This window comes from Dendropsophus ebraccatus, chromosome 15, assembly GCF_027789765.1.
Source record: "Dendropsophus ebraccatus isolate aDenEbr1 chromosome 15, aDenEbr1.pat, whole genome shotgun sequence".
NCBI lineage: Eukaryota > Metazoa > Chordata > Amphibia > Anura > Hylidae > Dendropsophus > Dendropsophus ebraccatus.
Genome location: NC_091468.1, coordinates 28,355,095 through 28,380,495, shown reverse-complemented (window position 1 = coordinate 28,380,495; position 25,401 = coordinate 28,355,095). Strand labels below are relative to the sequence as shown.

The window sequence follows — 25,401 nt, the reverse complement described above, 5'->3', positions numbered from 1 at the left end:
GGGTTAGAATTGAGTAATGCCCTGCAGGATACAGATGTTTTATGACACAGTGTGAATGCTTTGTGACAGTCTACCGATGGATTTCCTACGGACGTCAGACCCATCTCTTGTCATTTACATATAACACATGCAGACCGCCAGGCGGCGATTTCTCTGAGGTGGGACTGGCTTCTGAAGCGGGACTTGCAGGACGGGTATTAGGGGCTTTATCAGGGGGGGTCGGGCAGGCTCTGCCCCAGGGTTAAAGGTTTCCTTTAAACCTCTGCCTCATGCAGGATCTAGTAGCACAGTGCTGATCTCACTGATCAGTGCTATGCAATGGCATAGCATTGACCAATATAAACAATCTAACAATTGCCTAGTATAAAAAAAAAAATATTACAAAGAAATATTAAAAAGCCCCTCCCTCCAATGAAAGCTGAAATCATCCCCTTTCCAATGTTACAAAAAGAAAACACATAAAAAGAAACAAATTTGGTATCGTAGCATGCAGAATCATCCAATCTATTAGAACATAATATTGTTCCCACAAAGTGAAAGGCGTAAATGAAAAAAAAAACAAAAAAATTATAGAAATTATAGAGCATGGTGAGTAAAATAAATAAATAAATAAAAATCAGCCCCCAAACAGCCATGTCAGCGCTTTCTGACTTTTGAGGAAATACATAAAAATGTAATAGGAGTGTGTGTGTGTGTGTGTGTGTATATAATATATATATATATATATATATATATATATATATATATATATATATATGCATTTCTAAGAAAAATTACCTGTCTGATACTTTTCTTTAGCCCGTGCTCTTTCATCTGCATCAAAGTACCACACTGTTATTGCGTACCTGTGAGAACAAAAGAAGGCTGAAGCTTTTCCACAACTTATGGCATACATAAATGTCTGACAGATGGGGGTCCCTGCCTTAGGAACAGCATTTATCTCAAGATAAAAGGCCTGGGTGCAGAAAGCAAAAAAGCAGAGTTGTTTAAACAGGGAAGGGAAGAGTCTGCTACTGTCCGGAACCAAATGCCCAAAGTCCTCTCTGTCTCTGTACCCAACACTCTGTCTGTAGCAGTTTTTAGACCCTTCACCCAGTACTTCGTTGAAGCAAATACAGCCTCCACGAGGTGTGCACACATGGATTTGGGGATTTTCTGCCATTTTTTTTTTTAATGGTCATTCTCCTGTTTCTGATTTCTTTACCCTAGAAACACAGATCGAAAGCCACTGCCTATTAAAGGGGAACTCCAGCAAGCTTTTCAAATCAACTGGTATTAGAAAGATATATAGATAGATAGATATAAAATTACTTCTATTTTGAAACTCTCCAGTCTTCCAGCACTTATTAGCTGCTGCATGTCCTGCAGGAAGTGGTGTATTTTTTTTCCAGTCTGACACAGTGCCCTCTGTTGCCACCTCTGTCCATGTCAGGAACTGTCCAGAGCAGGAGAAGTTTTCTATGTGGATTTGCTACTGCTCTGGACAGTTCCTGACATGGACAGACCGAGTCAGACTGGAAAGCATACACCACTTCCTGCAGGACATAGAGCAGCTAATAAGTACTGGAAGACTGGAGATTTCTAAATAGAAGTAAATAACAAATCTGTATAACCGGATTGCCGGAGTATTCCTTTAAAATAATTCTGTCACCCTGGGCAGCCCCCTCGAACCTACCCCACCCCCGGACAGGGCGCTGCATAAATACCCACTCCCGGTCCCATCAGGAAGATCTGGCCAAGCTCATCTGCGCCAATAGCCACAGGAAATCAATGGACAACGGAGAGCAGAGGAAGCAGAGGCGTGCAAGCCCTCCCATAGAGACACTGTGGGACACTGAGGCAGACGGGATTTGGTGGTGAAGAGGTCCGCCGCGGAAATCCGCTGCTTTTATTTAGTGTGAACATACCCTTAGACAGTAAGATACCTGTTCTTCAGATATGTTTAACATGTTGTGCACATATCCTGGACTTTATGTAGGCTTTATTTTCTTGTGAAGGGAGGACTGGCCAGGACGTTTTTATCCTCATTCATACACTTTTTATGGACCCCCATCCCACCCCAGCTTTAAAAGCTTTGCTTTATTTCAGGATTGCTTATACTGGCTACATTGTCTTACTGTGCACACCCTTATAGATGTATGCTGGATCTCGAGATTCCCATTTCTTTTATTTGTATCCTAATATGCAATAGTTTTATATATTCTTGTATTTTCTTAATAAAACAATTTTTGAATAAAAAATAAAAATAAAAAAATAAAGTAAGTTATGTTCACTATACGCAATTTGTGTTTAGACAAGAAACCAACAATCGGGAAAAAAAAACACAGTATAAAATAGGTTACCTTGTAGCAAATGCAGGTTGAACTTCATGAGGATTGCGTCGATCCGACCAAAAAAATAGTAGTCTGTCAAATTTTGGTTCAATGTCCGCAAATTGAGATTTGCCTTCAGGAAATATTCTAAGTACACCTCCATTTGTCTGTAATAAAAATATATACAACATTATATAAAGCAATGCTGATTTTAATTCCATCATAACCTTTGCCAGTACAGGATGCTTTGTGTGTAAGGGCCTGTTTACACTACGGAATTGGCGTCGAAATTCCACTCAGAACCCGCCCGCAGACTCTGTGGTGAATTCTGCCTGCTACCTCTTTGTATGCGAAGCCTCGCGCACCTCTCCGCTCAAAGAATAGACATAGCTCTTTGAGTGGAAAGGCGCAGAGAGCAGAGTTTGTAAGACTTCTTATTGAAAGAGAAAGCAGGCAGGATTCGGCGGCGGGCGGCGGTTCCAAGTGGAACCTTTTGTTTATGCTATGTCTTCACATTTACAGGACACTACTCACTTTTTGAATAGACTTAGTACCCTACAGGACTCACAAGTGACTTACATTGCCTCACTTGACATAGAAAGCCTTTACACATCTATAGGCCATGAACAAGGCATCAGTGCGATTGCCGCCACATTACATGGGTCCAACTACAGTAATGGATGTATTGACTTTCTTCTAAAATTACCTGACATGATTTTGAGGTGCAATTTCTTTATTTTTAACAACAGGATGTACTTGCAAAAGAAGGGGACCGCCATGGGCTCTAACGTGGCGCCTTCATTCGCCAATTTATTTGTGGCCCATCTTGAAGAGTCTCACGTCTATGTGTCCCACCACGCCCGCCACCTTGTGGCGTGGTGGCGATATATAGACGACGTGTTCTTAGCCTGGGGGGGTAGTCTGTCTGACCTCCATGACTTCCACGATTTCCTCAATAACATGGACCCTAATATCAGATTTACTCTCTCAGTATCTGATAGCCAGGTCCAATTTCTTGATACCTTGGTCTATAGAGATGGTGACAAATTTAAAACCGACCTATACACCAAGACCACAGACAAAAATACCCTTTTAAGGTACGAATCCAACCACCCCAGGCAAACTATTGACTCCCTACCTAAAAGCCAATTTATCCGTATAAAACGCATAGTTGAGGACCCTGATAGAGCCCGCATTGCCATTGATCAAAAAGCTGAACAATTCCACACACGTGGGTATCCTAAAAAAAAGTCAGCGGCGCACTGAGACCAAGAGGATTCCGTTTGTTTCGGAGTTCAGTGGTATCAGTGGCCAGTTAGCACAGATTATACATAAGCACTGGCCTATTCTCACAAGAAGTTTCCCCAATATTGCTGAATTCCAAAATAAACCTTTGCTGTCTTACAAGAGACCACCGAGCCTGCGGGACAAACTTGTTAAAGCTAGTACCCATTGTGATAGACCGTCTACTCAATTACTTCTTGGTCCATTGAGAGATGGCTGCTTTCCGTGCAGAAGGTGTGTCAATTGTAAGTATATTGTAAAAGGAGACAAGTTTATTCATCCTAATACAGGCAAAACTTACAACATTAAGGGGAATTTAACGTGTAACTCCTCATGGATCATTTATGCTCTTTGGTGTCAATGTCCCCTGTTGTATATTGGTGAGACCACGTACGATGCCAAGACTCGACTCAATCAACACAGGTATACCATCCGTATACAACGGATGGATCTTCCTGTGCCTAAGCACTTTATGGAAAAACACCACCTTGAGAGTGATCTCAGAGTGATGATCATCGATCAAATTTCTGTGCCTACTAGAGGGGGAGATAGGCTCGCCATGCTCAAGAAAAAAGAATTATGGTGGATCCACGAACTTGATTCCCTTAAACCTAAGGGTCTCAATGTCGATTATAAAATACTACCTAGATACCTCAGATAGCCGCTCTGCCCTTCCTTTGTTGTCTTCTGTTATTGCCTATCCCTGGGTTTACTTCACCATTGTACCAACATGTTGCTCTGTATATATTTGTATATTTCCATATTTCTAATTATTTTCTCTCTTTTTCATTTAGATCTAAAGTATCAAGCAATTTTCTTGTGGGACACATGGGGTTAACAAGATCCAGGATGACGGTATAACATCCGAAATTTTGACTGCATGAAACATGTTGCTGTGCACACTGTAGCGTCTTTTCCACACTTTGGATTATTTATTTGTTACACTCCCCACTCGGTGGTGTGTTTGTTTTTCTCCTAAGCCTGGCCCCCATGGGGTGAATGTTAAGTGGATCGCATGGCGTTCCGATGCCGGTATTCCTGCGGTTTTCACTAATGCGTTCTCTTGTCTAGTCGTACCAGTGAATGGCTGACCCGAGGTTAGTTATGTGCCGGCGGGCTGGACTCGCTTCCCATGCTAATTGGAGCGCCGGGTAATGGAGGTGTGAGTGTTTATTACTGAGTTCTTGCCCATTTACAATTTGTGTTTATTTAACCCCTTAGTGACCACCGATACGGCTTTCTACGGCGGTCACTAATGGGCTCTATTCTGCAGCCATCAGCTTTTTACGGCGATGGCTCAGAATAGAATAGCGGCGCCGGTAAGGGTCACAGCCCCCTCCTTTCAGCTACCGGAGGTAGCTGAGAGGTTGGGGCACAGTGTGGGGACAGTTATTTTAGGTCCCCGTACCGACGATCGCCGTTATACAGGTTATAACGGCGACCGCCGGTAACCGCGATTACCGGCGCGCCTATAGTAAAAAAAAAATGATTTTTATCTCCTCCGCCGTGAATCCACGGCAGGAGGAGATAAAAATAGTGTCCCGGAACCCCCCCCGACAGCGCGATCCCGCCGGCGGTTAACCCCCTCACCCCCAGCAGCTGTGGCACAAATCCAAGATGGCCGCCGCATGCTGCTGAACACTGTATACAAACAGCAAAGCTGTCTGTATACAGTGTGGGTGATCGGGGCACTCAGTGACCATGCTCTCCGGTACCAGGGGTACCGGAGGCCATGGGGCACTGATCGGTGACCCCTGCATTCAACAGCGATCACCAGTATACACTGTATACTGGCGATCGCTGTGTCAGCCTGCTGCAAGCACTTTTTATCTCCTTTCAGCATAAGTCTTTGCTGAAAGGAGATAAAAAGTGTCCCCAACTGTGCCCCCAAAGTCTGATGTGGCCCCCTGTGGCCCCCGATCGCCCCCTGTGGCCCCCGATTTCCTCCTGTGGCCCCCGATCTCCCCCCAAGTGCCCCCATGCTCCCTAAGGCCATATAGTGCCCCCAAATGTCCCCCCAAGTCCCCAGGTATGCCCAAATGCAACCCCCCCCCCCCTCATGCCATCCAAGATGGCGATGGCTCCTTACCTCCTCCCCCTCCCCTCGGGTATCCAAAATGGCGCAGGCATGCGCAGTACAGGGAGGCAGAATGCCTCCCTGTAAATAGAAACTGCAGGGGACAATTTTCATTGGCCCCTGCTCTATGATCACTGTGATATAACCTATCACAGTGATCATAGGCTACATATTTACAAAATACAGCACAGGGGATGTGCTGTGTCTTTCTCTCCTCTCACTGTAGTTGCTTTGTGAGAGGAGAGAAAGAGCTACAAACCCTGTGCTGTATTATACTGTGAAAAAACACCACACACATATATATATATATATATTTTTTTTTTGCTAGTAATTTCGCTTTTCTAATTGCGGTTACTAGCTGCGGTTTACCGCCGTATCACTTGTGATTATTTTTGCTAGTAATTTTGCTTTTCTAATTGCGGTTACTAGCTGCGGTTTACCGCCGTATCACTTGTGATTATTTTTGCTAGTAATTTTGCTTTTCTAATTGCGGTCACTAGCTGCGGTTTACCGCCGTATCACGTGATATTATTTGGTTACTAACTAAATACACCCCATAATACCCTCATATTACCTGTAATCACCCTCAGATTACCTGTAATAACCCCATATAAATATGGATCGTGCTAGGCGTAGCGTGTATACTGCACAGCAGGCATATGATCTCATGTGCTCTAGCAGCTCGGACAGTGAGACAGAGACTGCCTCAGAGGCAGAGTTTTCGTCTGAGAGCGAGACGTCTTCCGTCTCTGGACCCCCCAGTCCCATGCAGGTGGGCTCAGCTGCTAGGCGTGATCCATCAGGAGCAGGGCCCAGCCATGCTGTCCCTCGCTCACTGTGGGATCAGGTGGAATTATTTTCCCCCCAAATTCCCCCATTTGTGGCGACCCCTGGCATTAATGTGGATGTCTCAAATTTTAACCCTTATGATTTTTTCCATCTCTTCATAGGGGATCAGGTCCTGGAATTAATCGTCCAGCAGACCAACCTTTATGCTAGACAAGTTATCCTACAAAACCCCAGGTCTAGCTATGCCCGGGCATGGGTTCCCACCACTGTGCCCGAATTCAAAAAATTCTTGGGAATTACTCTGAATATGGGTTTAGTTAAAAAACCATCTGTACGGTCCTATTGGGCAACAAATGTGACCAACGCCACCCCCGTCTTTGCAGCGGTTATGAATCGTACACGCTACGAGGCCATAATGCGCTTTATGCACTTTACAGATAATTCCCTGATTCCCCCCAGAAGTGACCCAGCCTATGATAGGCTTTGCAAACTGAGACCCCTTCTTTCCCTTCTTCAGCATTCTTTTTTTAACCTCTATACCCCCTCTCTAAACTTGTCTGTAGACGAGTCCCTTATGAGTTTTAAGGGCCGTCTATCCTTTCGGCAGTATATACCTTCCAAAAGAGCCCGTTATGGTGTTAAGCTCTATAAAATTTGCGAGAGCTCTACGGGCTACACCTGTGGCTTTTTTATATATGAGGGCAGGGACCGCCACCTCAACCCCCCCGGCTGCCCAGAAGGAATTGGCATCAATGGGAAGATTGTCTGGCAGCTCATGGAGCCCTACCTACAAAAAGGCTATCATGTCTATACAGACAATTATTATACTGTGTACCCCTTTATAAAGCACTCCATGAAGCCAACACAGGTGCCTGTGGGACTGTTCGTAAGAACAGGACTGGTCTCCCACAGCAGCTGGTGTCATGGCGATTGGCGAAGGGACAGTCGCTTTCATTTGCAACTGATCAGCTGCTGGCAGTTAAATGGAGCGACAAGAAGGAGGTCATCTTGCTGACTACTGTGCATACGAGCACCACAGTGGCAGTCACAGAGAGGGGATCCACCACACAGAAACACAAACCATTATGTGTGATGGATTACAATGTGCACATGGGGGGGGTGGACTTATCAGACCAAGTCTTACAGCCCTATTTGGTCAAGCGAAAAAATAAGGCTTGGTACAAGAAGGTAGCCATGTACCTCATCCAGATGGCTACATACAACAGCTACGTGCTTTATAAAAGACAAGGATCACTCAGCTTTCTTCAATATCGGGAGAAAGTTGTTGAGCATCTGATGTTTGAGGAACCCCCTTCTGCAGACACCTTTCAGTCTGAGAATGTTGAGCGGCTCACTGGGCGCCACTTCCCTCACCATGTCCCTGAAACCCCAAACAAAAAATACCCCCAAAAGAGGTGCTGGGTGTGCCGTAAACATGGTATAAGGCGGGAGACCCGGTTTTATTGCCCCATGTGTCCCTCTGAACCAGGCCTATGTGTGTACCCCTATTTTGAAAAATACCACACCATTGTCAATTATTAATTTTAACAAAAATGCCAAACAAAACTGGGATGGGGGCATTCTTTTAGGTAATCAATTTCATTTATTCCAATTTTTTGCTTGAGTTTATGGGCTTTCCAAGGGAGGGAGGGATTCTTATGGTGAGGTTGTATTTTATTTTATTTCTATTTTTCAGACTGTAAAATTAATTTTACCATTCACTTTAATTTTCCAATTTCACTTTTATTACTCTAAACTTCTTAATTAATTCCAGGACTTAATCACTCACTCACCTACAGTATATGACAAATTATTGTGCAGAAGACAACATCTGTCTATTTCGAATAAGGAACCCCCCACAAGTGTTCTTGTACTAAAAATTAAATGCGGCCCCAGCATTTGGAAGTAGATAAATCCAACAAATGTGGCCATGCCGCCTCTGCATTGAATTATTTTTTTCACATGACTATGTCTTGCCACATAGAGCTGTGACATTCTTACTGCTGTACCATGATAAGGGCATGATTTTTGGAGGATCTACAGTAATCTAGATATTCCTTACCAATACACCATGGGCTATGTAACAATTTTGTTCAGATTTTAACTGGACATCATACAGACTAGACTAGACTTAAAAAAATATGAAAAAATAAATTGGGATAGTAGTCCTTTACTGTTCATACAATGGTTTTGGACACTGCTCCTATGTATACTTGAAGCGACTGGTTATTTGGCGAACTTAGCAGTTTCTACCTTGCGGCAGGAACTTGCTAGGTTTACCGCATCACTTGGCATGTTTGTCCTTCATAAAAGGATTGATATTGCTAAAGAGATTTACAACTGGTCACTTAAAAAAATACCTTTCATGACAGCCCTGTAGGTGTTCTGTTCTCTTGTAAGCAGCCTCGAGTTTGCAACATAGCTGGATACATTTTCCACAATTTTTTTGTGATGCCCGTCACGCCAGTACATTGTATGTTTTTCCTCTATTTTATATCTGAACATTGTCATGGCACAGCTGTTGAACGTCAGTTATTTATTTCATATATATATATATATATATATATATATATATATATATATATATATATATATATATATATATATATATATATATATTATATTATATATATATATATATATATATATATATATATTTTTTTTTTTTTTTTTAACAAGGCATAGTCATATGTACCTAGATGTGTTTTTGATCATGTTGGCACCTCAAGAAAATAAGAAACAGAAAATAATTTAGTTAAAAATAGCTTTTCATTGAAAATGCAAAATGGCGCTCCCATCCTTCTGAGTCCTGGTGCATGCCCAAACAGTGGTTTATGCCCACATATAGGGTACCGCTGGACTCTGCACAACGTGCCTTACAAATTACAGGGGTATTTTTTGTCTCCTGTTCCTTGTGAAATGAAAAAAAAAAAAAAAAAATCACATATAATTGAAATAAAAGTTTTTTTTATTGTTACAGCCTAATAATAAATGCTCTCCTCAAGCACCTGGAGGGTCAAAATACTCACTAGGCCACTAAACAAATTCTTTGAGGGGTGTAGTTTCCTAGATGGGGTCAATTGTAGGGGATTTTTACATAACTGATACTACAGAGCTCTTCAAATGTGACATGGTGCTTGTAAGATAGTTCTACAAATTCTCAACTGAACATGGCGCTCCTATTCTTCTGAGTCCTGCTGTGTGCCCAAAGAGTGGTTTATGCCCACATATGGGGTACCGTTGGATTCCGCACAACCTGCGGAACAAATTTTGTGGTGTTTTTTCTCTCTTGTTCCTTGCGAAATGTAGAATTTTTTAACTAAATCAACACGTAATTGAAAAAAAAAATGGTTTTTCATTGTTACATCCTAACGCTGAATACTTTCTTCCAGCACCTGTAGGGTTAAAATGCTCACTATACCCCTAGATGAATTCTCCCAGGGGTCTATTTTCCAAAATGGGGTCACTTGTGGGGGGGTTCCACTCTTCTAGCACTACAGAGGCACTACAAGTGCACATGGCACTCAGATACTTTTTCTTCAAAATCTGCACTGAAAATGCTAAATGGCGCTCCCATCCTTCTGAGTCCTGCTGTGTGCCCAAAAAGTGGTTTATGCCCACATATGGGGTACCGTTGGATTCCGCACAACCTGCGGAACAAATTTTGTGGTGTTTTTTCTCTCTTGTTCCTTGCGAAATGTAAAATTTTTTAACTAAATGAACACGTAATTGAAAAAAAAAATGGTTTTTCATTGTTACATCCTAACGCTGAATACTTTCTTCCAGCACCTGTAGGGTTAAAATGCTCACTATACCCCTAGATGAATTCTCCCAGGGGTCTATTTTCCAAAATGGGGTCACTTGTGGGGGGGTTCCACTCTTCTAGCACTACAAGTGCACATGGCACTCAGATACTTTTTCTTCAAAATCTGCACTGAAAATGCTAAATGGCGCTCTCATCCTTCTGAGTCCTGCTGTGTGCCCAAAAAGTGGTTTATGCCCACATATGGGGTACCGTTGGATTCCGCACAACCTGCAGAACAAATTTTGTGGTGTTTTTTCTCTCTTGTTCCTTGCGAAATGTAAAGATTTTTAACTAAATGAACACGTAATTGCAAAAATATTTTTTTTTCATTGTTACATCCTAATTGCTGAATAATTTCTTCCAGCACATGAAGGGTCAAAATGCTCACTGTACCCCTCTATGAATTCTTTGAGGGGTCTATTTTCTAAAATGGGGTCACTTGTGGGGGTTCCTAGCATTTCAGTCTCTTGGATCCTCTTCAGAAATGAACTGGTACCTAGAAAAATTGCGTTTTTGAAAATTTGATAATTTGCTGATAAACTTCAAAGCCCTGTAACACCCTAAAAAAGTAAGATATGTTTATGAAATGGTTCTTCAATAAAGTAGACATATTGGTATTGAGACTTAGTAACTAATTTATGTTATATGACTTTCTTTTTTAGAAGCAGATAATTTTAAAGTTTGTAAAATGCTAATTTTTTCAATTTTTTCACGATATTTTGAGGTTTTTCACAAAAAACACAAAAGACAGTGACCAAATTTTTCCTCTAACTTAAAGTACAATATGTAACGAAAAAACAATCTCAGAATCGCTAGAATACGTTAAAGCATCACTGAGCTATAAGCACATAAAGTGAGACAGGTCAAATTTTGAAAAATGAGCCTGGTCATTAAGGCTCAAACTAGCTGCAGCACAAAGGGGTTAATGAGCTACAGTTTTCACGGCAACATGTGTAGTTATGTTTACTAAACATGTGGGCTGCACCAATGAACTTGTTGAACCGCCCAGTGACGTACACGGGGCCTCTGATTGGCTAGCCACATGGACATGCGCAGTGGTACTACTGAGACGCCGCTTGTACCGCTGCACGATACTATCGCCATTATCCTCTATGTTATGCATTATGAACTTGCCTGATTGTTACACCTGTTAACGTCTCCTGGTGAGTGACCCCCCCCCACTGTGTACCCAATTGTTCTATTATGTATATCTTTCTGTAAAGTAGGTTATTATTTGGCACTTGTAATGTTTTTTCACGATTGTCACTTTCACACATTGTGATTTATTTCAATATGCTTTATTTTTATCACTTTATACTGTATGAATTTTATATGTATTACACTTAATTTATTGATTGCTTTTCAATCATCCTATTTGTATGTGAACACATTTATACCATGTTTTGAGCACATGTGACACACTGCTTGATAAAGCTCTCAGTGAGAGCGAAACTTCGCAAAAAAATAGTAGTCTGTCAAATTTTGGTTCAATGTCCGCAAATTGAGATTTGCCTTCAGGAAATATTCTAAGTACACCTCCATTTGTCTGCGGTTCCAAGTGGAATTTCGGCTCCGATTCCATAGTGTGAACGGGCCCTTATGGTGCGTTTACACAGACAGATTTATCTGACAGATCTTTGAAGTCAAAACCAGGAGCAGACCATAAACAGGGATCAGGTCATAAAGCAAAGACTGGGATCTATCCTCTTTTTAAATCCATTCCTGGCTTTGGCTTCCAAAATCTGTCAGATAAATCTTTCTGTGTAAACGCACCCTTATGCTACGTTTACACGGAACGATTATCGGGCGAATTTTCGCGATAACTATCGCGTTGAGCGATAATTGTTCCGTGTAAACGCAGCGAACGATCAAACAATTAGCTAAAAATCGTTCATTTTGATCTTTGAACATGTTAATAAATAGTCGTTGATCGTTCGCAAAAAATTCGCAGATCGTTCCGTGTAAAGAGTAGTTCACAGATTTTACCTATGTGCGAGATAGGCTTAAAGGAGAAGTCTGGCGAAAATTATTTTTTTATATGTTATTACTGATGGAAAGTTATACAATTTTCTAATGTACATTAATTATGGGAAATGCTCCTATACTGCTATTTCCCTTAATTTTGTGTACCAGGAAGTGTTAGAATTCTCTCAGAAGCAGTGACGTCACGACGAAAGGTGTAATTCCTATGGAGTGTCCAGCAGGGGGCGCACTATATATAGAAGTCAATGAGTACCATTGACTTCTATATATAGTGCGCCCCTGCTGGACACTCCATTGGAATTACAATGGATGTGTATGTAATGTAATATACAGTGTTTTTGATTGAATACATTTATGAAATACTTTGGGGAGCAAGTGTCCTTGCTCCCCAAAGTATTCCATAAATGCTTACAATCAGTACATCGCAGTAAGCCCGCTGCCCGCCGCCACTGCCGCCGCTACCGAACGCCCGCCGCTGTGGACTACTCTCAACTACTACTCTCCCCACCTGCTCATAGCATGTGCAGGTGATGGGAGAGTAGTAGCCGGGTTATATGGCTGAGATCGCCGCCGCGATGCCGCGCAGGGGGAGCCGCTCATCACTGCAGCTATCATCCCCCTCCGCTCCCCCCTCCTGCTGCTTCCTTACTCTATGTGATAGCGGACTTCCTGCCCGGCCGCCGGCACGTGTGAACGGAGAGCGGTGGCCCGGCAGGAAGTCAGCTATCACATAGAGTAAGGAAGCAGCAGGAGGGGGGAGCGGAGGGGGATGATAGCTGCAGTGATGAGCGGCTCCCCCTGCGCGGCATCGCGGCGGCGATCTCAGCCATATAACCCGGCTACTACTCTCCCATCACCTGCACATGCTATGAGCAGGTGGGGAGAGTAGTAGTTGAGAGTAGTCCACAGCGGCGGGCGTTCGGTAGCGGCGGCAGTGGCGGCGGGCAGCGGGCTTACTGCGATGTACTGATTGCTTACATTTATGGAATACTTTGGGGAGCAAGGACACTTGCTCCCCAAAGTATTTCATAAATGTATTCAATCAAAAACACTGTATATTACATTACATACACATCCATTGTAATTCCAATGGAGTGTCCAGCAGGGGCGCACTATATATAGAAGTCAATGGTACTCATTGACTTCTATATATAGTGCGCCCCCTGCTGGACACTCCATAGGAATTACACCTTTCGTCGTGACGTCACTGCTTCTGAGAGAATTCTAACACTTCCTGGTACACAAAATTAAGGGAAATAGCAGTATAGGAGCATTTCCCATAATTAATGTACATTAGAAAATTGTATAACTTTCCATCAGTAATAACATATAAAAAAATAATTTTGGCCGGACTTCTCCTTTAAGCGATCGCAAAACGAATTTTCTGTACGATATATTGTTCCATCTAAACGCTGATTGTTATAAAATAAATTTGTTAATCATACGATCGGGCGAATTATCGCTCCGTGTAAACGTAGCATTAGGCTCCAATAAGTGCCTATTCTAATGTGAAGAGAACACAAAATAATCATTTTTTATTACATACTTTAAAGGGGAACTCCGGGTAGAGGTTAAAAAAAAATGAAACTTCTGCAGAAGCATATAACAATACTTACCTATCTATCCCAGCTTTGAAACTACCAAAATCCATTTGTTTTGGGGGGTTTTGCTCTGTTTTGTGTTTCTGTATTTCCTGGTTGAGCAGATGTACTCAGTACTACAGGTTCCAGAATGCAATGCTTTTCCTCAGCTGTTCCATCACAGTCCCCCACCCTGCCCAAAGCTATTGCAGAACATCTAGGCTGTGTTCACACATTGCAGTTTCATTGTGTTACTGAATTATTTGCAGTACTTTATCATTTCATTGTGGTCCCACCTGCACAGCACGCTGTATTCTCTACCTGTAATGCTTATATTGGAATAAAGCAAAGAACTTTTTAAACTCAGTTTTATTAAAAGTGTAGAAAAGAGCAGTACAAAAGAGAAATAGCACATGTATCGTCAATGGAGGAATAACATGGACAGTTCCAGGAGGTAAGTATAACAGAAGGCACTGCGTAAAGGCAAATTACAGCCAAAAACAACTGCAAAGAACTTTTTAAATTTAATTTTTACTTTTTTTTCTTTTCATCTCCACTCACATATTATGATCAAGCATATTTTATCTTTGAAGTTGATTCAAACAATAAGGAAATTATCCGATATTATCTTACATGGGATATACTGTTTATGCCTTGTTTTTTTGTGCAGATATGATTGGCAGTGCCGGCTCTTATCCTCTGTGCTGTTTAGCATTGTCCATTTGTGTTACTGCATCATTTTTGTGCAGATACTGCAGTACTGCAATGACACTCAAACATGTGTGAACACAGCTCTAATTTCTCTGTAGACTTTTGCACAATCAGCGAAAGTTGAAACACCTGCTGAGACGAGCAGACTGAGACTAGCAGACACACACAATGTGAGACAGAGGCATGGAATATTTGTCTCCTAAAGGCCCTATTCCACCAACAGATCTGACGACAGATTATCTGCCAAAGATTTGAAGCCAAACACAGGAGTGGATTTGAAAAGAGGAGAAATCCAGTCTTTCCTTTATGACCTGTTCTCTGATTATAGTCTGTTCCTGGGTTTGGCTTCAAATCTTTGGCAAATAATCTGTCGTCAGATCTGTTGGTGGAATAGGGCCTGATGGTGCATTTACACAGACAGATTTATCTGACAGATCTTTGAAGCCAAAACCAGGAGCAGACTAAACAGGGATCAGGTCATAAAGGAAAGACTGGGATCTATCCTCTTTTTAAATCCATTCCTGGCTTTGGCTTCCAAAATCTGTCAGATAAATCTTTCTGTGTAAACACACCTTTAAGGGGGGACAGCAGAAAGAGCAGGAGACAATGTGGATTGACACAGAGGCAATTTTTTTTTCACTTCCTGGATTTATATCAGCTACCAGTGTGGCAAAACCGTACAGATACGATAATACAATGTATAGACACATCTATATAATTTTTAATGTACTTTTAATAGAAGACAAGTTTTTCTTATCCGGAGTTCCCCTTTAACCACTTCTATACCAGGCATCCCCCAACCAGAAACAATTTTAGATTTGAAAATCACTGTAGGCATATAGTATACAGCAAGCTACTATAGTTTAGTTTATCTGTATTTATTTTCCTGGGGGAAGGGTTATATACTTTGTGGGTACAAACACACACAGCAGATACGCAGCAGATTTGATACTGTGTTCAGTTATTTAGATCTAATTTGCTGCGTATCTGCTGCGTATCGCAGCAGTAAATACGCATCGTATATGCAGTGTGTATTTGTACCTTGTATCTGGTTTATGTGGGATACATTACTATAGCCCCCGAAGCAAGCCAGAGCGTGGAACAGGTACAGTATGCTCCGGCCGGCAGGGGGTTAACTTACATACTCGAAGCGGCATGTCATTACCACTGCGAGTATGTATGCTCATAGAAAATAACTGACAAGAGGTCCGCAACGGATTTTGCAGCGTAAAATCTGCTGTGGATCCGGTATGTAAGAAGTCACCCTAAGGGTACAGACACACACGGCATATACGCTGCGTATTTACTGCTGCGATACGCAGCAGATACGTAGCAGATTAGATCTAAATAACTGAACACAGCATCAAATCTGCTTCGTATCTGCTGCGTATGTTTGTAACCTAAGGGCGGAATTCCACTCTGACGCCCTCCATCGTGGAATCCCATCTGCCTCAGTGTCAAATACTGTCTTTATGCATGGCTCGTGCGCCTCCGTTTCAGTCACTCAGCTTAAAGAATTGACATGTCAATTCTTTGAGTGGAGAGCGAGTCATCCCATAGAGGCAGGCAGGGTTCCGCCTGTTTAATTACTCAGTGTGAACATACCCAAAATCTGGGACCCAATGAAATTAAAAAGGTGTTGCCTGGAAGGATAATTCAAATTTAAGTAACTGTAAATAAGTTCAGGGGGGTTTTTTTTTTTTTTTAACATGCCAATAGGAAATTAAAGGGGTTATTCAGCACTACAAAAACATAGCCCCTTTCTTCCATATAAAGCACCACTCTTGTCTCCAGCTTGGGCGGTGTTTTGCTGCTAAGTTCCATTGAAGTGAATAGAGCTTAATTGTTAACCGCACCTGAACTGGAGACAAGAGTCGTGTCTCAAAGAAAGTGGCCATGTTTTTGCAGCATTGGATAACCTCTTATCTGCAGCAGATTTGAAGTTACAGATTCAATGCAAAGTAACTCTGGGCCATCAAATCTGCTGCGGATCTGCTGCAGATCCTGTAGGTGTGAACGCACCCTTATGCTACGTTTACACAAAACGATTATCGGGCGAATTTTCGCGATAACGATAGAATTTAAACAATAATCGTACGTGTAAACGCGGCGAACGATCGAAAAATCGTTCATTTTGATTTTTTAACATGTTCATAAATAGTGGTTCGCCGATCACAAAAATTTGCTGATTGTTCCGTGTAAACAGTCGTCGCGCCGCCGCCCGCCCCCCCCCCCGCTCATCTGCAGCCCCCTGCGTCGACTCGATCGCCACCCCCGCTGCCGCTCCGATCGCCACCGCTCCGATCGCCCCCGCCGGCCCACGGTCATACGTTACCTGCTCCGCGCAGCAGGTCTTCGGACATCCCCGGCTCCCCTCTTCAGCGCACTGAATGGCTCAAGAGATGAGCCGGGAATTTCAAACGGCTCCTCTTCAGCCAATCAGTGCTCCTCTTCAGCACTGATTGGCTGAAGGGGAGCCGTTTGAAATTCCCGGCTCCCCTCTTCAGCCAATCAATGCACGGCAGCACTGATTGGTTGAAGAGATGAGCCGGGAATTTCAAACGGCTCCCCTTCAGCCAATCAGTGCTGCCTTGCATTGATTGGCTGAAGAGATGAGTCGGGAATTTCAAACGGCTCCCCTTTAGCCAATCAGTGCTGAAGAGGAGCACTGATTGAAATTCCCGGCTCATCTCTTCAGCCAATCAGTGCGCTGAAGATGGGAGCCGGGGATGTCGGAAGACCTGCTGCGTTGAGCAGGTAACGTATGCTCGTGGTCGGGGCGGCGGCGGCGGGGTTGGCGATCAGAGCGGCGCAGGGGGCTGCGGGCGCACGATCGCCAAACGATTTTTCCGTACGATATATCGTACCGTCTAAACGCTGATCGTTAGAAAAAAAAAAAAAAAACAACGTTAATCATATGATCAGGCGAATTATCGCTCAGTGTAAACCCAGCATAAAGGAGCTCAATCCCTAAGCCAATAATGAGCTATGTTCTATGTTCCTGAAAGGGACAGAGGTGGCAGCAGAGAGAAGAGTCAGACTAGAAAGAATACACCACTTCCAGCACGACATACAGCAGTACTGGAAGACTGAAAATTAAATAGAAGTAAATTATAATTTTGTGACACCAGTTGATTAAAAAAAAATAAAAAATCTTTAGAGTACCCCTTTAAAGGACAACTCTGGCCAAAATGTATTTTTTATTATGTTATTACATAAGCAAAGTTCCTAATGTACACTAATTATGGGAAATGCACATTTAGTGCAATTTCCCTTAACTTAGTACATCAGGCAGGGATCAATTTGTGACGTCACAAACCGGGTGTAATACCTGAAGTGTCCAGCAGTATATGTAGAAGTCTATGTAGTGTAGTGTTTAGTGAGATTATTTTTTACAGTACAAAAAGCTTTATTGATTTTTATGGAATAATTTGGGGAGTAAGGACACTTGCATCTTACTCTCTCCCTCCCTGTGGTGCTGATGAGGAGCGCTCACACGGGAGAGAGGGAGATGGACGGCACCAAGCAGGGAGGGGCGAGGTGCTCGTGCATCTAATCACCTCCCCTCTCCCTCCACGGTGCCGTGGGCCAGATACACGCTGTCCTACTCCTCCCCATCATCTGCTCATACTATGAGCGCTCCTGACCTGTGCTCAGCCCACACAGCAACGGGCAGCAAGGGGGGGGGGGGGGGAGGTAGTTAGATGCACATCTATCCCTCCCTACTCTGTGCCATGTAGGGCTGAGCACGGGTCCGGAGTGCTCATAGCAGATTAGATTATGGGAGGAGTAGTACAGTGTGTATCTGGCCCACAGCACCGCGCAGGGAGGGAGTTAGATCTACCCGCACCTCTCTCCCTCCCTGCTCGGTGCAGACCCCGTCCCTCCCTAACAGTGTGAGCGCTCCTCATCGGCAGCACAGGGAGGGAGATGCAAGTGTTCTTGCTCCCCAAAATCTATAAAAAAAACTGTAATGTAAAAATCTCAGTAAACCCTACACTACATAGACGTCTACATATACCTAAAGCCCCCTGCTGGACGATTCAGATATTACACCCGGTTTGTGATGTCACTTTTTTTTTTTGACAAATCGAACCCTGCTTGATGTACTAAATTAAGGTAAATAGAACTATATGTGCATTTCCCATGATCGGTGTACATTAAGAACTTGTCTAACTTTGCTTATGTAATAACATATTAAAAAATGTTTTTGCCGGAGTTTTCCTTTAATGTTAACCCAAGAGAGGCCAGTGTAGGAACCATCTCTCTGCAGTGTGCTCCTCTCCTCTGAGACCCGAACCAGTCCAAACTTTTTATATGTCTCTGACATGTGAAAAGCTTTTTAAAACGACACTTTAAATATAACTTAAAATAATGGGGAGACGCTATTTTGTAATACTGACCCCGCTGCTGTTGTCTCAGTACAGTACAAGGATCCCCAGTGCTCTACGCTACACCTGAAGCCTGTGCAGCCACTTACTGCACGGGGCAGGTCACTGCTGAAAGGGCTTTCCTTTTTATCAAGGCAGCAACTAGAAGTGGACATCAGCGTGACCCAGGCACCATAAGAATGGCAGCAGCAATGTAATGAGAGTATTGTTTCCAGAAAACCGTTTATTCCCCCCCAATATATTTCCCACAAACTCTAAAAAACAAGAAACCTAAACATTCAATTACCTTGGCATCCCAGTTCTTATTCAAATAATATATGCAAGTGACGCATCTTCCATCTGCATTTGGGTTGTCAACATGTCGTACGTAGCCTGTTCCTTTTCCAGGGTAACAAGCAACCATTGCCTGTTTAAGAAAAAGGAAACCTTTTAGATCTGTCGCACTAAGCATATCACAAGCCTAAAAAAAAAAAAATAATGAATTAACACTAAATAATATAGTAAGCTTTCCAGGAGTCTTAAAAAACAGAATTGAAACTGTGTATAGTACTTATTACAACATTTATTCACACAGATAAAGTAACTAAACAGGATGCTTATATAGATGCTATATTAGGCTCCATTTACACGAGTAAAACTGGCAGAATCCCACCAGCCTACATGTCATAATGGGAGTCTATGGGAGGCTAGTGCACCTCCTCTTTCCGCGCTGAAGAATGGACATGTCAATTCTTTTACTCCGGAGCCTTAACCCCTTAACGACATCGGGTGGTTAACCCCCGCCCGTGCCGACGATCGCTGCTATAGGCTGATAAATTCAGATCAGCCGATAGCAGCTGAAAAAAGCTTTCCGGGTCCTCTGTGACCCGGAAAGCAATGGCGATTGGTGCTGTCCGAGACCGCACCAATCGCCATTAGTGTACTGTGAAAAAATGGTGCCAGTGCCACCCCCAAGAACGCTGTGATAGGCCGGCCAGTACCGGCCCATCACTGCGATTATAGTGTTAAAATAAAATGTTACCGGGTTCTGCACCCTTCAGCTAGGTAGCTGAGGGGTGCAGAACAGGTGTGCGTGTAGTGCACTAAACTCTACTGATCCCGGCGTCTGAAGTGAAGATCGAAAGTTGTATAACTTTGTAATGTGTGTTATTTAGTGAATAATTGCTTACCGCCGCACTACCCCTTTAAATAAATAATAACCCATTAAACAACACTTCTGAATCTGGGTTGAGCTTACACATGAATATCATTACAAATTAAAGGAGAAGTCCAGCGAAAATTTTTATTAAAGTATTGTATTGCCCCCAAAAGTTATACAAATCCCCAATATACACGTACTACGGGAAATGCTTATAAAGTGCTTTTTCCCTGCACTTACTACTGCATCAAGGCTTCACTTCCTGGATAACATGGTGATGTCACTTCCTGGATAACATGGTGATGTCACTTCCTGGATAACATGGCGATGTCAGGACCCAACTCCCAGAGCTGTTTGGGCTGTGGCTGCTGGAGAGGATGATGGCAGAGGGATGCTCAGTGTCCCTCCTGTGCCCCTCAGTGTCCCCCTACCATCATCCTCTCCAACAGCCACAGCCCGCACAGCTCGGAGTCGGGCCTGACATCATTTTTTCCAGGAAGTGAAGCCTTGATACAGTAGTACGTACAGGGAAAAAAGCACTTTATAAGCATTTCCCGTAGTATGTGTATATTGGGGATTTGTATAACTTTTGGGGGTAATACAATTATACAGTTGTTGGATTTCTATTCTCTATTTTTATTTTTTTTTTGCATTGTACAAATTATATAAAAATTGTATTGTATAAAACTTTCAATAAAAAATACAATTTAAAATGAAAAAAAAAAAATAGGACTCTGGCCCTATTAGATGAAGGTGGTTGGGGAAAAGTTGGTCACTATTTGGCGGGTTGTTTCTGAGCTGGAAGAGTCCAGTGTGTGTGTTTGTGGGGGGGGGGGGATGACTGTATATGAGCAGCAGTGTAATATGGAGATATCTTGTGTAATATAGAGGAGGAGGAGGAGAAGTAGTGCAGCAGTAACCTCTGTCCTCAGTGTGGTGTTTTCTCTCTGGGAGAAGTTTGTGTGTTGTTCTTCAGTGCAGCAGGCTGTGTGTGTGCACACTATGGCTGCAGCAGGCTGTGTGTGTGTGTGCACGCTATGGCTGCAGCAGGCTGTGTGTGTGTGTGCACGCTATGGCTGCAGCAGGCTGTGTGTGTGTACGCTATGGCTGCAGCAGGCTGTGTGTGGTGTGCGCTATGGCTGCAGCAGGCTGTGTGTGGTGTGCGCTATGGCTGCAGCAGGCTGTGTGTGTGTGTGTGTGTGTGCACGCTATGGCTGCAGCAGGCTGTGTGTGTGTGTGCACGCTATGGCTGCAGCAGGCTGGGTGTGTGAGAGAGACATAAATTAAAATGGTAGTCTGGCCAGCAGTTAAAAATCGAGGGGGGACAAGGTATGGTTGGTTCATAATAAAGAAGTCCTATTTACCTATCCCTGTGCCCCAACAGTGCAACGTGTAATGTACTCCCAATCCTGTGATGTCACGGCCCCACTCAGAAATGCCTGCTCAGCCAATCAGTGAGTGAGGTACGGCACAGCTGTAGTCACTGACTGGCTGAGCGGGTAGTTCCTGTGGGTCTGCAATGATTCAGGAGCGCAGACTCTGACAGAGCTGATACATCTGGGCCTATGGCTGACCCCCTCTATATCCCTCTATATTACAGGTATCTGGCATTGTTAGCAGTGTATCTTTCTGTATGGGGAATATTAGTTAGAAACATAGAAGAAGGAGCAGGTCCTGATAAAATTCAGGAGTCTGCGGCTTACCGGCTCCACAGCCCTGATAACCACAAAAAAAATTATGAATGTGTATTGTAAACCTGCTTTATATCAGATCTACTGTTAATTAAGATTTTGAAAGATATAACGACCGGTACACTTTAAAGGGGTTGTCCAGGAAACAAATAATTGATAACCTATGATGTGAAGAGGCAACGTGCAACTATAGCAGCAATCTTCACATACCCCATTTTCCTAGTTGTGGCTGTAAAAACTGTATCAAGCACCCTGGAGCGGCAGTCTGACATGCAGAATTTCTCAGAAATACACGACTGCTTCTGTGGCAGATTTCATTTAGCCAAAACAATAAATAGGTTAAATTGGAGTTAAGACTAAAAAGAACTTGTGTCTCCTTCCTGGTGGACCTACTCCTGGCTTTAGCTCAAAAAATTGCAATGCTATAGACTGGGTCTCACTCATCACAACTCTATGGAGAAGATCTGTACACCTGTATGGCATAGCAAGGAATGGCCATGTGAGTCCTTTGTTTTTTTCAGAAACAGGTTTACTTTGTAATGCAGCTTTTCAATCTGCCATAAAATGAGTGACGGAACCCCTAGTTTTAATTAGTAACATTTCTTTCTAGATCAAATGTATTGATCACTTTTTAAGGGGAGGATCTCCTAGTATTCTCCCATTCTACCTGCAGAGGAATGGAGAGAGGTAAGAGCTTGTTCACACTTGTGTTGCTTGGCGTCCACTTTTTCCGCCGGTGGCGTCTGCGGGGTCTGGAGGGGCCCTTTAGGGTCTGGTCCTGTGACAATGGGGTTGCAGGGCCATTCCGTGGCCCCCCTTCTCTGCTTGCGCACGCTTTGCGGGGATTGTGGTCGCTGACCGGCACAGTGATGTTTTTTGGTTAGGGACTGATGTGTATCACAAGACCTGCATGTGGTACATGAGGCAATATGGTTTGGCCAAATTATATACTAACTTCTGATTTTAAATGTAGCTGAATAAGCTTTCGTGTCAGCCATGGGTGCGATGTGCAGCCATTTCTGTCTTTTTGGCTTGTGCGTATTGATCGCTTTTTAATAATTTATACATAAAATGTAATTTAAAAAAAGCAATCTCTGCATGTTTTTTTTTACCGCTTTTTCGCTTTTTGTTTATGCCGGTAACCGTGCCAGAATATTTTATTTTAATAGATCGGATGATTACGCACGCTGCAGTATTTTATGTTAATTAACTTTATTTTTATGTGTTTTATGTATAAAATGGGAAGGGGGGGGGGTGATTTACACTTTTATTGAGGGAGGGGCTTTGGGGCATTTTTTAAAACTATTTTTTTTTAGCACTTTTAGTCCCCTTAGGGGACTTTTACATTCATGCTTTACATTACATGCACTGTGTTATCTGTGATCTGCTGATCAGAAGATTGAAGACCTGGCTGCACGGAGGAAGGTAAGAGACCTCCGGCAATTAGGCCATGTGATCTCCGGTCACTTACCGATCGGGACCCCCGCAGTGACCGTAGATGCTCCAGTCTCTTACACTTAAAGGGGGGTTGATGGCGGCTGGTCCCCACCAACTATGGGGCGAGCTCAGCTCATGAGCCCGCTCAATAGCCTGGTACTGAGGCGGGGCATACAATTACGCCCATTTGTACCAAGACCCAGAGACTGACCAGAGAATATAAGTATTACTACTTTGCCAAAATAGAAACTTCAGTATTTTCCAAACTCAGTGTTACAAGATCCATAGCTTACTTTTCTCTTAAAGGGGTTCTCAGATTATAACTAATTTACAAGTAAGAGATTGCAAGGGGTTTGACCTCCATACCCCCCATCAGATTGATCCCAGTCTCCTTTGTTTTGAATACAGGGGCGGGGCGGCATGTGGCCTGCGTGTCTATTCATTCTCTACTGGATCTCTCAGACGGCTTTCAATAGTAATGCGCCAACCCCATGGATGTATTTAAACCAAAGGTGGTGGGGAATTCACCAAGGGTACGGAGGTTTGCTGCGTGAATCAGTCTTAAAAATAAGCAGGCAAAACGCAGGTTGGCTTTATACAATTGTTCTGCGTTAAAATACGCAATTGCGTATTTTTGAAGTGTTAAGCTTGTTGTTAGCAAAGCATCAGTTGTTAACAACCTGTGCGAAAAACGCATGTAGCTCCACGCTTCAAAAATACGCAACTGCGTATTTTAACGCAGAACAATTGTATAAAGCCAACCTGCGTTTTGCCTGCTTATTTTTAAGACTGATTCACGCAGCAAATACGTCAAGTGGGTTTGTACCCTACATACATTTAGTTTCCTCTATATATCAATAATCTGGTCTCTATTTGGCATCTTGTTAGCTAGAAGAGTCCATTGTGTGTGGTGAGATCTGTGCTGTTCTCTGGATGACTGTATATGAGCAGCAGTATAATATGAAGATATCCTGTGTGATATAGAGGAGAGAAGAAGTAGTGCAGCAGTAACCTCTGTCCTCAGCGTGGGGTTTTCTCTCTGAGAGAAGATTGTGTGTTTATCTTCAGTGCGCAATGGCTGCAGCTGTGTGTGAGTGCCTGCTATGGCTGCAGCAGGGTGTGTGTGTGTGTGTGTGCTATGGCTGCAGCAGGCTGAGTGTGTGAGTGTGTGCTATGGCTGCAGCAGGCTGTGTGCGTGAGCTATGGCTGCAGCAGGCTGTGTGCGTGTGCTATGGCTGCAGCAGGCTGTGTGTGTGTGTGAGCTTGTGCTATGGCTGCAGCAGGAGGCTGGAGACTGGCTGCATCCACTGCACATACACACAGGAGAATCTGCTTTATATCTTATTCCCTCAGAAGTTGCCCCAGGATCATGTAGGATATAACACAAAAGCTTCTGAGCCAGATCTACTTTACACTAGTTGGACAAATAAGTCCCCTGGTGTCTGACTGGCAATTTATGAAGGAGTCTGTCCTGATAAAATTCAGGAGTTGGAGATGGAGCTGCGGTGTACCGACTCCACAGCCATGAATATGCATAGTTTTTATTGATACCAGTTTGAACAATAAGGGACTTTTCTAACACTGTTTTCATCGGAGGCATATTGATGAACTACAGCAATTCTTGTGCTGTTTTTGACTCTCTATTTCAGCATTCACAGCAGGGATGTTGAGTCGGTAAGCCGCAGCTTTGACTTCAACTCCGACTCCTGAATTTTATCAGGACTGACTCAGACTCCTGCTCCTTCATAAATGGCCAGTCCTATACCAGGGGAGTTATTTATCACACTGGCTCAGCAGCTTCTCCCTAATGTCCTACATGATCCTGGGGCGACTTCTGAGGGAATAAAGGAAAGATATAAAGCAGCTTCTCCTGTGTGTGCAGTGGATGGAGCCAGTCTCCAGCCTCCATGTCCTGAACTACTCACAACTAGACTAGATGGAGCAGGTGGTCTTTTCCTGCTGACAATCTATGTTTCTAACTAAATATCCACCATAGAAACTCTGCTAACAATGCCAGATTCCTGTAATATAGAGGTCAGCCATAGTGATATGCAGGGGGTCACACAGTGATATAGAAGGTCACTGTGGAGGCACGCACACACACCCTGCTGCAGCCATAGCATACACACACCCACCCACACAGCCTGCTGCAGCTATAGCACACACAGCTTGCTGCAGCCATAGCGCACACCACACACACACT

General features: G+C 43.3%; 1 protein-coding gene across 1 annotated transcript in view; it reads right to left on the bottom strand.

The window, feature by feature from the left end:
• Positions 1 to 25,401, bottom strand: part of EGLN1 (egl-9 family hypoxia inducible factor 1) — a 34,624-nt gene that overhangs the window by 5,490 nt on the left and 3,733 nt on the right. Inside the window, exons 2-4 of the mRNA XM_069954774.1 lie at positions 19,219 to 19,338; positions 2,343 to 2,479; positions 778 to 845 (exon numbers count right to left, since the gene is read on the bottom strand). Coding sequence (XP_069810875.1) covers positions 778 to 845; positions 2,343 to 2,479; positions 19,219 to 19,338 — 325 coding nt within the window. The remainder of the gene's footprint in view (positions 1 to 777; positions 846 to 2,342; positions 2,480 to 19,218; positions 19,339 to 25,401) is intronic.